Here is a 12,235-nt window from a genome sequence, read left to right as displayed (position 1 = left end):
TTGGTGTTGAGTGCAATCCGATGAAGGATCCCGATTCACAGTTCCGTGTGATGGGAAGGGAAATTTTTCAATCATCAACCAGTAAAGTATATATACAGATTCGAGATTCCTGGTAACTGTTGTTCGGGAACTAATATTAAAGTTAAAAGTAAAGACTACAAAATCGGAGATTTCTGACTTCTTTATGGTAGCTGTTCGAGAGACTATAGGTTATCGTTCCAATCGCAATCATACAAAAAAGATCTTTTACTGCGAATAACTCGAATACTTCTATATTTAGTTAGGAAACATAACGAAGCTTTCGACGTTGTGACGTGGCGCTTGTTACCATCAGAACTGTTTACTATGTTTTCGTTACCAATATATTCATGTCCCCTTTTCCTCCTAACCTGTCTATCTATTATCGTTGCAGAATGCGAACCATTTCATATTTGACAGATTGATAGTTGTTTTACTCAGTAAGAGCATATATAAGGTGAGGATGAAGATATGTTTCTATAACAGCGTATTTATTTATTCAGTCCAGGCTGGAATTGGATGAATTTTTGGTGTTCATTTGCTCCTATTTGATAGATAAAATTTATCTCATTTCATTTCAGGTTGAATAAACAAATTTGCTATATGTTAAACATCCATATAGGTATTGGTGAAAAAAAATTCAAGGAAAAATCAGTGAAACATATTGAAGCTCTTTCCTCACCTGTGGCATATCTCATTAGCTCTCAGAAGCGAACCATCGAACTGTCAAGATTAACCATGCTTCCGAGCAGGGTTATTTTCGAAAAACCATCGAACTGTCCAATTTTAACTAAAAAGTTGAAAATTTTGCGAAATGGTTCACAGCCTTAGAAAGAAACTGATTTTCAAATTATTATCACAAAGAATATAAACATATTTAATTTGAATTGTTTGGTTTAAAAAAATTATTTTCACATTTTCTAGGAAAATTGTCCAAAATTGCAACACTGTTTAGTTTTGGTATCAGCCACGATTAAAATATGTGGCGCTCTTGTCGTAAACAGAGCTGCCAGCAAAACATATTACAGATTATTGTTGATTTAGGTTTCATTTTAAAAGTTTATAAACTACGGCAAAGCTCTAATAAGTAGTGACTCAACTTTTAATTTATCTATTTATGACATTCAACAAAGTGGAGATAATTATACATGATAAATTTCTAAATTATCGCATCACTTTTCAACTTAAGTATTATTTATTCTTTCAACTTTGCCGATTCTGCCTGCTGAAACGGGCAGGGGCTTGCGATGGGTGCCATGTTTTTGTTGCCAACATCTCAGCACATCTCGACAAAGGTTGGCAGCAAATCTACCTGTCAGACGGGCGCTATTTCTTGCATTTTTTGAAATAGCGCCCTTCGTTAAGTGGACTGTCAAACACCGTTCGTTAAGATACGGATAGCACCCCGCTGGAAACGGGTGAAACCTAACTTGTAAATTATTTAAGGTGAATACTTCTTGGCAACTCTGTAAAAAGCACGCACTCGCGTTGACAGCAAAACCAGGCCGCTAGAAGTTATCGATAAGTTGTAAACAAAGGGCTGGATTTTAAGGAATTACGAAAAATTTCAATATTTTAGTAAAATAAGTGCAAATAAATGACAATGTCCGTTCACACACCATCGGTTGCCTTGAGCAAATATCGGGATCAGCATTTTAAGGTAAGTTTACTATGGCAAGCGATATAAAGGAAATGCCTGAATATCCGATGTTTATGGGACGTGTCTCATTTTTTACTTTTTAGGGATCTCGCCATGAGCAAGAGCGTCTGCTTCGCGTATCCGCCACACTGTACATTGGTAATCTCAGTTTTTACACCACCGAAGAGCAAATTCATGAGCTGTTTTCACGATGCGGTGACATCCGGCGAATCGTGATGGGGCTGGATAAGTTCAAGAAGACACCCTGCGGGTTTTGCTTCGTAGAATACTACACCCGGGATGATGCGGAATCGGCGATGCGATATATCAACGGAACAAGACTGGACGATCGGATTGTGCGTGTCGATTGGGATGCGGGATTCGTCGAAGGCCGTCAGTATGGGCGCGGCAAAACCGGCGGCCAGGTCCGTGACGAGTACCGGCAAGATCACGATTTGGGTCGAGGTGGTTACGGAAAGATGGTACAGATGGGCCAACTGGGCGCCACGAATATGCGGGAAAGTTAAGATTAACTTTAAAAGGCATCATTCGGATGGTGTGAACACAATTAGAATTACTTATTTAAAATATAACATTTCATTGAAATATATGTATGCGCCACTTACTTGTATATTATAGCTCGGTTTTGTGCGTAACTTCGGATAATTGAGGTCCTTTTTTAAGCTTTTTCTTGTTCGTTGCTTTCTCTTTCTTCGGCGTCGGTTGGCTATTTTCTTTGTAGGGATTTACATAACTGTAGGATCGTTTTCTTTCATTTATTTCCTGCTCGAACAGACCCAGCAGCTCCAGTGATTTTTGATCGAGTACGGTAACAAAACTGCGTGTATAGGTTTGAGCTTCAATCATTTTGTCCCGCCAACCGTCGATATTCTTGAGAATTCGGTACGACATGTCCGGAAGGTGAAGAATGAGTTCCGCAACGAAACATGTATTTTCTAGGAAACGTGTCAATGGCTCTATCAGTTTTGTGTCTGTGGGAAACTTGGACCCAGCTATAAGTTTGTGCTCGCGCAGCACAGCGCCGTCTTGTTCGATAATCTAAAAAAATACAAAGCGATATTATTTGATGGCCGATAAAATAAAGCTGAAAGGCAATTAGGTACCCGCAGAATTTCTTTCAAGGAAAGTTTCAACAAGTCAAACTTTTTGGAGTACTTCTCGGTAGATAACAGGTGTTTTACAGCCATCTTTTGGTCCTCTCGTTTGCGGATAAAAATATTTGAATCTACGTTTGGTTTAAGGAGAAATTGGTTTCTTCAGGACGTAAATTGAATTTCAAAATAAAAAAAAATCCAAATTTTAAATCATAAAGTTGGACAATTTGTCTCGGAGACAAACAAGTTAGTATTTTTGTTTTTAACAAAACTTGATGCAAAAGGATACAAATCTTTTCTGTTATCTTAAGTTTGGATTTATCATCTGCCGGAACTTCCTCTGTGGTCGATATATTAACTAATGTAAGTAGTATTATGCCGGTTACGGAACAAGTTACAAATAGGTTTCGATTCTTACGAACAAACCAAGTTTTTAATTGCATTTTTAAATAGGCAAAATTTCGACCTTTGATTACTTAGAAAACAACTACTACGTGTAGTGTATTACGATTACGTGTAATCTTATTTGCACAGTAAATCACAGTATTTTGTTAAAACAAATCCTTATTTTGCTTATCACTAACTTATCAGTTCAACGGGTTTGTTCAGCACGTTCAACACGATGATGATCCTCCGCACTTTGTGCAGCATTTCGTAGTAAAAGATTAATTTGATTTGTTGAAAACAAGTAATAGATTGATATGCTGCTGGCTGCTGGCTGCATGCCTTTGATACTTGTTTTGACAATTCGGAAGCTTACTTTTTACGTAGAACTACGTCTTGCCACTCATGCCACAGAGTCAATCAAAAATATCATTATTCAGACTGTGTACATTTTTGATCGAGTACGGTAACAAAACTGCGTGTATAGGTTTGAGCTTCAATCATTTTGTCCCGCCAACCGTCGATATTCTTGAGAATTCGGTACGACATGTCCGGAAGGTGAAGAATGAGTTCCGCAACGAAACATGTATTTTCTAGGAAACGTGTCAATGGCTCTATCAGTTTTGTGTCTGTGGGAAACTTGGACCCAGCTATAAGTTTGTGCTCGCGCAGCACAGCGCCGTCTTGTTCGATAATCTAAAAAAATACAAAGCGATATTATTTGATGGCCGATAAAATAAAGCTGAAAGGCAATTAGGTACCCGCAGAATTTCTTTCAAGGAAAGTTTCAACAAGTCAAACTTTTTGGAGTACTTCTCGGTAGATAACAGGTGTTTTACAGCCATCTTTTGGTCCTCTCGTTTGCGGATAAAAATATTTGAATCTACGTTTGGTTTAAGGAGAAATTGGTTTCTTCAGGACGTAAATTGAATTTCAAAATAAAAAAAAATCCAAATTTTAAATCATAAAGTTGGACAATTTGTCTCGGAGACAAACAAGTTAGTATTTTTGTTTTTAACAAAACTTGATGCAAAAGGATACAAATCTTTTCTGTTATCTTAAGTTTGGATTTATCATCTGCCGGAACTTCCTCTGTGGTCGATATATTAACTAATGTAAGTAGTATTATGCCGGTTACGGAACAAGTTACAAATAGGTTTCGATTCTTACGAACAAACCAAGTTTTTAATTGCATTTTTAAATAGGCAAAATTTCGACCTTTGATTACTTAGAAAACAACTACTACGTGTAGTGTATTACGATTACGTGTAATCTTATTTGCACAGTAAATCACAGTATTTTGTTAAAACAAATCCTTATTTTGCTTATCACTAACTTATCAGTTCAACGGGTTTGTTCAGCACGTTCAACACGATGATGATCCTCCGCACTTTGTGCAGCATTTCGTAGTAAAAGATTAATTTGATTTGTTGAAAACAAGTAATAGATTGATATGCTGCTGGCTGCTGGCTGCATGCCTTTGATACTTGTTTTGACAATTCGGAAGCTTACTTTTTACGTAGAACTACGTCTTGCCACTCATGCCACAGAGTCAATCAAAAATATCATTATTCAGACTGTGTACAGTATAAACATAAACACCTTAACGTTTAAACACGCGCCATTGATTTCTGGGCTGGGATTTCTAAAGCAGTTTTATGAGTTTTATCGGTTTTATGCCTAAAACAGAAGATAATGTTAATGAAAATTTATCATTGTGCTCTGACAGAGTTCTGCGTAGTTCTACGTCACCCTCTCATACATCCCATGTGAACGTACACCTTGAAATATTTGTTGCGTTTTCCGTGAAAGAGAATCGAGAGAATGCAAGTATTTTGTTTCTCTTTGTTTTGGCTTATTGTTGATGCACCTACGAAAAATTACTGTTCTTCTTCATAAGCTTCATAAGCGAGAAGCGACAGTGTTATATTTTTATATTCGTTTTATTCCGTAATCCCATTTGTTAAATAATTAGTTTGGCCCTATGCGCAACCTAAATGTCGGTATTGGTTTCACTCTGTTTGCTTAAAATTGAAATAGTTGTAGACGATAAAAACGGGATGAGTGCTTCCGAAGAAGCAAGTGGTAGGTATTTTTCATCAAATCGAAAAAAAAGTCATTCCGACAAGTAGTGATTCATATGTACAAATTGTTCACTTACCTTTAACCACACAGAATCTGCCGGGGCAGTTTCGAACGAGCACCCAACCAATCCGCGGCTGCAGCGAGAAATGCGAGGCCAACGAAAGCCCAAGAAAATTACAATCGAAAGTTATCGCAATCGATTGGACTCGTCAGAGGCTGGAGCGGGTGGTGATGAATCGCGGGGTGTACTGCCGAAGAGCTCCCGAGAGCAGACGCCACTGGACGAAATACCGCCCGCTCCGATTCCAGAGTTTCCCGGAGAAATCAACTTTTTCTCGGGCAATCCATTTGTCGAGGTCACCAAGGGTATTTTGCACCTGTACAAGCGGAAGTAAGTGAATTAGATTACATAAAATAAAAGTAGAAAATAGCCGTTTTCGATTGTTGGCAGCGGTTCTTAATTTTAATTGCAACATTACAGTTACAACATATTTGAAGAATTTAATGGTATTTTGCCGCTTGTTATTGGCAAACATTTGAAACTTTTTTTGCTCGATTTGCAGCGAACGTGCGGATGCCACTGAGGGACCATCCCGGACGCTTTGCTTGATTGCCGTACCATCCTCGTTGAATTGTCATGATATTCTGAACTTTATCGCTCCTTGTCACTCGGTTATTCAGCATGTAAGAATTTTGCGTGACGGCTCTCCGAATCAGTTTATGGTTCTGCTGGAGTTCCGTTGCGTTGAAGCGGCTTTTGAATTTTACCAAACATTTAACGGAGCTCCGTACAATAGTTTGGAACCGGATTCACTGTGCCACGCAGTGTGGGTTTCCGGTGTTGAATGGGGAGACGATGGGTGGGCACCGCCTGGCCACACCGAGCTCCCTACATGTCCGGTGTGCTTGGAGCGGATGGACGAAAGTGTGGACGGAGTTCTGACCATTCTGTGCAATCACGCTTTCCATGCCGGATGTCTGATTAAGTGGGGAGACTCGACTTGCCCCGTATGCCGGTACATTCAAACACCGGAGCTGTCGGAAACTTCTGTTTGCATGGAATGCGAAGGAACTGAGGCGCTTTGGATTTGTTTAATCTGCGGTCATATAGGGTGCGGTCGTTATCAAGGGGGCCACGCTGCCTCGCATTATCGCTCGACCAATCACACTTATGCTCTGCAATTAGGTACCAATCGGGTATGGGATTATGCTGGCGATAATTTCGTTCATCGCCTATTGCAAAGCAAATCAGACGGTAAGCTGGTTGCAACGCAATCACCGGGTAACGACGGAGAAGAGAAAATCGACTCGATGCAGCTTGAATTTACATATCTGCTCACGTCTCAGTTGGATGCGCAACGAGATTACTACGAGGATAAACTGATCCGCCTGGAATCGAGTTTAGCCGGGGAAAAACAAAAACTATTGCATGAGGCCGAACAAAATAGGAAGAAGAACACGCTGCTTGAAAGCAAAATCCAATCACTGAGCAAAGAAAAAAGCAACTTAGAGAAGAAGGTGAATCAAATGACGACAAAGTAAGTTTCATCACTATCAACACTTTCATCATTCTATTTATTAACGGCAAAACAATTTCAGAATGACTACAATTATGAAGGAATTGGCAGAGGAGAAACAGTTCGGAAAAACTCTGCAAGCCAATCAATCGTCTTGGCAGGTCAAGTTCGCCGCCCTGGAGAAGAAATGCAACGAGAAGGATCAGGAAGTTGCCGAACTGAAAGAACAGGTTCGCGATTTGATGTTCTACTTGGAAGCGAAAAACAAAATTGCCAGTTCGGATCTGAAGGATGAAATAGAAGGAGCCACGGTTGAGGTTCCAGCAGCAGCCAAGGGTGCCAAAAGGCGCAATAAAAAGAAGTAAATGTTTTTTTTTGGTGTGATTCTGAATTTTAGCTTTCAGTGTTAGTGACATTTTGGCTTAGGTGGCTAAATATATTTCACTCAATAATGGTATTTTTACTAGAAGTTATGATTGTGATACTTCACTGCGATAAAATAAACCCATGCTTGAATACATAACATGTATTATAAAATACTTTCAATGAGAAATCTTTCCTAGAGTGTCAGCGTATTGAAATTCTGGACTATTTTCATATTCACACATATCTAAAGCAACTTCACAGCTTTCCTTGACAACTCGCTTATCATCCTGTAGATATTCGTTCAAGATCTCGGTACACTGATCCGTAGCGATTGCCCCAAGCGCTTCTGCACATTCATGCCGTACCATTTCGTTCTCCGCTGGATCTCGAAGATTCTCTGCTAGAAATGGAATGCTGCATTCTTCCTGTAGTTGCCCCAATACGAAAGCAACTTCGTGTCGGAACAGTGCGCTCTTTCCCTTCAGCCCTGTTGCGAGGGCCAAGGTCGCATCCTCGGTTCGTAAGTTCCGCAAGCTAAACATAGCACGATATCGGTTAAACAGGGATTCATTTTCGTCAAGCAAAACTTTCTGCAGCTCTGAGACATCACTAGTCATAGCAGGCGGTGTTGGATCAACTGAAGCGTATGGATTTTGATCAACAAAATCCTTTTCTTTATTCTGAAGCCACCGCACCCGACCAAGTGCTATTTGACAAGTTTCAGCCACCTCTACAATAGGATCATTTAAATACTTTGTAAGTATATCTTCAACCTCTGATGTTCCGATAGCTCCCAAAGCTTCCGCTAAAATGTGAACAATTTTAAAATACAGAATTTTATAGTCATATCTCAGGTCAAATATTACTAAAATTCAATGTATATACAAACCAGCTTCATGTCGCACCATCGGTTCCTGTTCGGTGTCTTCTAGCACTTTCACCAGAATCGGAACTGCGGCTTTGTCCTGCATCTGACCCAAACAGTAGGCAAGCTCGTGCTTGAGCAGCGCTGAATCATCACCAAAGCATGATTCGATACTTTCCAGTGCTTTCGATCCACCAATGTTCTTCAGCGTAAACAAAGCCCGGAAACGTTCCTTCAAGGGCCGGTCCTTATCGTTTAGCACTCTGCCAATTCCTCCAATTTTTGATTCATCGATTTTCACCATTGCTCGGGGAGTTTTGATATAAGAACTTTCGATAAACTTTTAAACACGTTGCTAGTGTTTTTGTGCGAGTGTCCGTATGTTCTGTTTATTTTTATTTATATGTGAAAAAACCCAAAAGTAGTAATAGAATCCGCATGTTACCTAAAACTTTTCAGTATACACTTTTGTAGAGCTTTACTACCGACGGCTGTCACATTACACACTAAATTGAAAAATTTATAAATAGACAGATAAAGCATGTCGACCAACATTTGAAAAGGGCGGATAAGCCAACTGTCAAACAGGACGAGTGAAAGTTTATTTTCCTGCTGTTCCAGCAAAAAATAACCTTCGCTCGGTCTGTTGTCTGCATACATCAAATCTGGCACTCTTCTCTTGCAACACTATCGTGCTCTTTCTTTCGTTTACGCCAAAGAAGGAGAGCAAAAATGTGCGAAATGTAAACAAAACTATTGCTATCCTTCTTTTGCGTAAACGAAAAAAAGAGCAACACTGCCGTACTGAAGTAGAGTGCCCAGTTTTGATGGATGCAGAGTTGTCAAAAAGATTATTCGCATATTACGAACACAATTTATAGCGTCCGCCATTATAGCGCGTAAAACGCTGGATAAGCATATATCGCTCACTCAATAGCAATTATAGCAAAGAAATTTGCAGTGCGGGTCATACAGCAAACACCCTGGCTCCAAATCCGCTACATTTTGAATCAAAGCGGAGAATTGCCTTTATTATAATGGTACTCTCCACTATGATAGCGGATTTTGAGTGTCTTGTCGCCTCTGTAATTAATCTCTGTAAACTTGATAGCCAGTGAGGAACTCCATCGTCAATTGTCATTAATGGCCGATAATACAACAAAATTCGTGAACGTAGGTGGAAGTGGACCGTATATCGGATACGCCCAAGCAGCACCATTTGTGGTATGAAGGGTTACGCAACTATAATTGAAACATTCAAGTATGGTAAAAGTTCGCATCAGTTACCTTTATCGAACTGTTATGTGATTGAAAAAGCGCAAGAGGTGGAGCCTATATGCAACCAATTGTTACACAGATGTTTTATGAAACATCAATGAGCAATATCTATCCATTCACGACTACGATACTAAAAGAGATTTTAAGCCTGTTCGCACTCCCACGAAATCCTATGCCGCGTTGTCAAAACTTGCGTGAAAACAAAAACTAAAATACTTCCTTCTCGTTTTTTCTCGCACAAAAACCAATGCGCGTTATCTACATACAAGCAAGTATTCGCGACTACGATACTAAAAGAGATTTTAAGTCTGTTCACACTCACACGAAATCCTATATGTCGCGTTGTCAAAACTTGCTTGAAAACAAAAACAAAAATACTTTCTTCTCTTTTTTCCTCGGACAAAAACCAAACAATTATGAGCAACTTTGTAATCGCGAATTATGTTTAGCGGGAAGCAAATTTCCTCTCTGGTTCTGGTCTCCAAGACGAAAATTATTTACATTAATATCCTTAATGCGAAACAAAACTTTAGTTTTTTGGGCCTATTATGAGCTAACTTCATGCTATTCAAAATTTATCGTGCAAAATATAATTTTGCTTTGTATTATTTAATGCGCCTCGTGAAAGTTATTAATTTGTTAATTTTCAAGTTAATAGAATTAAACCAGCCAGATTAAGAATTCGTTTACGATGAAAAAAGCGGTGTAAAATCGAACTAGATACTGTAATCAAATAATATTTTAGTAAATGCCATGGATTCCTGATGAATGTTCGTGTAATTATTGTTAAAATAAAAACATTTCTTCGTTGAAAAATATTTTTTCATAAAAATATGGCGGAATATGATGTTACATTGATAGTATTTGTTTGGTTACATTTTATTTAAAAATATGCCGTAATCAACATGATGCAACATCATGTGACATTATTGTTTAGCAATGACACTATAATAACACGATGTTGCGATGAAGTTTCATGTTACTAGATATAGACTAATATATTTGTGACAGCCAGTATAAGTATTGGATAACCTGAATTTAACGTATTAATAACATGAAGTTGCTTATTTGTTGCGTGTTTCAATACTGTAACCGGTGAAGTTTTTTGCAATTTAAACAAGACTAAATAGCAACATGGAAGATGTTACAAGTGCTGCTTGGGCGTGAAAGTCGCCCTCCTCGGCTGAACATCAGGCAAGCAGCCGAGAACTACGCGCGAATACTGAACGAGGCACTGCCTACTTCCGAGGAGTTAGGTTCTTCAAACCTCGAAGACGGTTGAGGCAGAATACGCTCGGCCATCGGAGAGGCTGCACCGCAGCACTAGGTATTGAGCCTCGGAGTATATAAAATGATTGGTTTGATGAGGAATGCCAACAAGCGGTGGAGGGGAAAAAACTGCTTGGAAAAATTATCTAAGTATACCGACGAGCTAGGAACCAGTTGACCACGATCCTGAGGAGGAAAAACCTCCAAAAGGAGGACAGAGATCGTGAAGAATTAGAGCAACTATTCCGAGCTAATCCCAGATAACACAAAATCGTAATAGAAAGTTCACATTAAATCGTTTTCATGTCAATTTCACATTGGAATTGTATAATGATTAGAGTATGTCAAATCGAAGTGAACATTAAGTTGTTTTGCAGTCGTGCGTGTCCTCATATACAATTCATGACTGTGAATTATAAAGCAGTATAGACAATTGCAATATTTGATTACATCTTAATCATATATTCAGGAGTATTTAGTTGCGTGTTATAAAAACTACGCAAAATAGAATTACAAATAGTTGTCAAAATTTTCGCACGTATATCGCATATCCCAGCAAACCAAATGGTTTACTGGGATGACACGCGCAGGTTTTATGAGAAGGTGAACCAAACTCGGAAGGGCTATGTTCTTATATGGCGTGAAATATAACTTTTTCGTTCAGATATGATTTCGTACATCTCAGTTGCAATCGAGATATACAAACCAAATGGTTTACTGGGATGACACGCGCAGGTTTTATGAGAAGGTGAACCAAACTCGGAAGGGCTAGACACCGAAACCTGACAGATGTAGGGACGAGGGAGGGAATCTAACCACAAACGAGCGCAAGGTGGTCGACAGATGGAAGCAGTTCTTCGATGAACACCTCAATGGCGAAGTCGCAGAAGGAGGCGGAACGGAAATTAACCTAGGAGCGCCCATGGAAGATAGTAATGTCCTAGCACCTGATCTCCAAGAAGTCAAACGAGAAATCGGGCTGCTGAAGACCAATAAAGCCGCTGGGAAGGACCGCCTACCGGCAGAGCTTTATAAACATGGCGGAGAAACGCTAGCAAAGGCTCTACACTGGGTTATTTCGAGGATTTGGGAGGAAGAAAAGCTACCGGAGGAATGGATGGAAGGAGTGGTTTGTCCCATCTACAAAAAGGGCGATCGGCTAGACTGCTGCAACTATCGTGGTATTACGCTGGTAAACGCCGCCTACAAGGTACTCTCCCAGATCCTGTTACGCCGGCTGTCACCGATAGCACAAGGTTTCGTAGGGAATTATCAGGCGGGTTTCATGGGGGCTCGCGCAACTACGGACCAAATTTTTACTATCCGACAGATCTTGCAGAAATGTCGGGAGTACAACGTGCCCACGCATCACATCTTTATTGATTTCAAAGTAGCATACGATATAGTCGATCGAGACAAGCTATGGCAGATAATGCACGAATACGGTTTTCCGGACAAACTGACGCGACTGATCAGAGCTACATTGGATCGAGTGATGTGTTTCGTACGCGTCTCTGGGACACTCTCGAGTCCCTTAGAGACGCGGCGAGGGTTGGGACAAGGTGACGGTTCATCCTGCATGCTATTCAACATCGCTCTTGAGGGGGTGGTCCGACGAGCGGGCATCGAAACTAGAGGCACGATTCTTACCTAGGGCAGCCAACTTCTAGGCTTTGCAGATGACTTCAAAGCCAGAAAC

General features: G+C 39.9%; 4 protein-coding genes across 4 annotated transcripts; 2 read left to right on the top strand and 2 right to left on the bottom strand.

Annotated features, from left to right (window-relative positions):
• Positions 1–1,545: 1,545 nt before the first annotated feature.
• On the top strand, positions 1,546–2,285 carry LOC128741949 (nuclear cap-binding protein subunit 2). Its single transcript, XM_053838083.1, has 2 exons — positions 1,546–1,678; positions 1,762–2,285. The coding sequence occupies exons 1-2, from the start codon at positions 1,616–1,618 to the stop codon at positions 2,182–2,184; spliced, it is 486 nt and encodes a 161-aa protein (XP_053694058.1). The 5' UTR covers positions 1,546–1,615; the 3' UTR covers positions 2,185–2,285.
• On the bottom strand, positions 2,241–4,728 carry LOC128739460 (uncharacterized). Its single transcript, XM_053834945.1, has 7 exons — positions 4,198–4,728; positions 3,918–4,039; positions 3,599–3,852; positions 3,357–3,490; positions 3,062–3,238; positions 2,782–2,903; positions 2,241–2,716 (listed from the first exon to the last, which is right to left on the bottom strand). The coding sequence occupies exons 1-7, from the start codon at positions 4,349–4,351 to the stop codon at positions 2,291–2,293; spliced, it is 1,389 nt and encodes a 462-aa protein (XP_053690920.1). The 5' UTR covers positions 4,352–4,728; the 3' UTR covers positions 2,241–2,290.
• Positions 4,729–5,042: 314 nt separating this feature from the next.
• On the top strand, positions 5,043–7,269 carry LOC128741647 (BRCA1-associated protein). Its single transcript, XM_053837601.1, has 4 exons — positions 5,043–5,241; positions 5,332–5,632; positions 5,805–6,779; positions 6,841–7,269. The coding sequence occupies exons 1-4, from the start codon at positions 5,154–5,156 to the stop codon at positions 7,121–7,123; spliced, it is 1,647 nt and encodes a 548-aa protein (XP_053693576.1). The 5' UTR covers positions 5,043–5,153; the 3' UTR covers positions 7,124–7,269.
• Positions 7,270–7,275: 6 nt separating this feature from the next.
• Positions 7,276–8,367, bottom strand: LOC128741648 (deoxyhypusine hydroxylase). The gene is made up of 2 exons (XM_053837603.1): positions 8,014–8,367; positions 7,276–7,929 (listed from the first exon to the last, which is right to left on the bottom strand). The coding sequence occupies exons 1-2, from the start codon at positions 8,291–8,293 to the stop codon at positions 7,301–7,303; spliced, it is 909 nt and encodes a 302-aa protein (XP_053693578.1). The 5' UTR covers positions 8,294–8,367; the 3' UTR covers positions 7,276–7,300.
• Positions 8,368–12,235: the final 3,868 nt, after the last annotated feature.

The sequence above is a fragment of the Sabethes cyaneus genome, chromosome 3 (genome assembly GCF_943734655.1).
Source record: "Sabethes cyaneus chromosome 3, idSabCyanKW18_F2, whole genome shotgun sequence".
NCBI lineage: Eukaryota > Metazoa > Arthropoda > Insecta > Diptera > Culicidae > Sabethes > Sabethes cyaneus.
The sequence above is the reverse complement of the archived record's forward strand: the minus strand, read 5'-3'. Positions and strand labels throughout refer to the sequence as shown.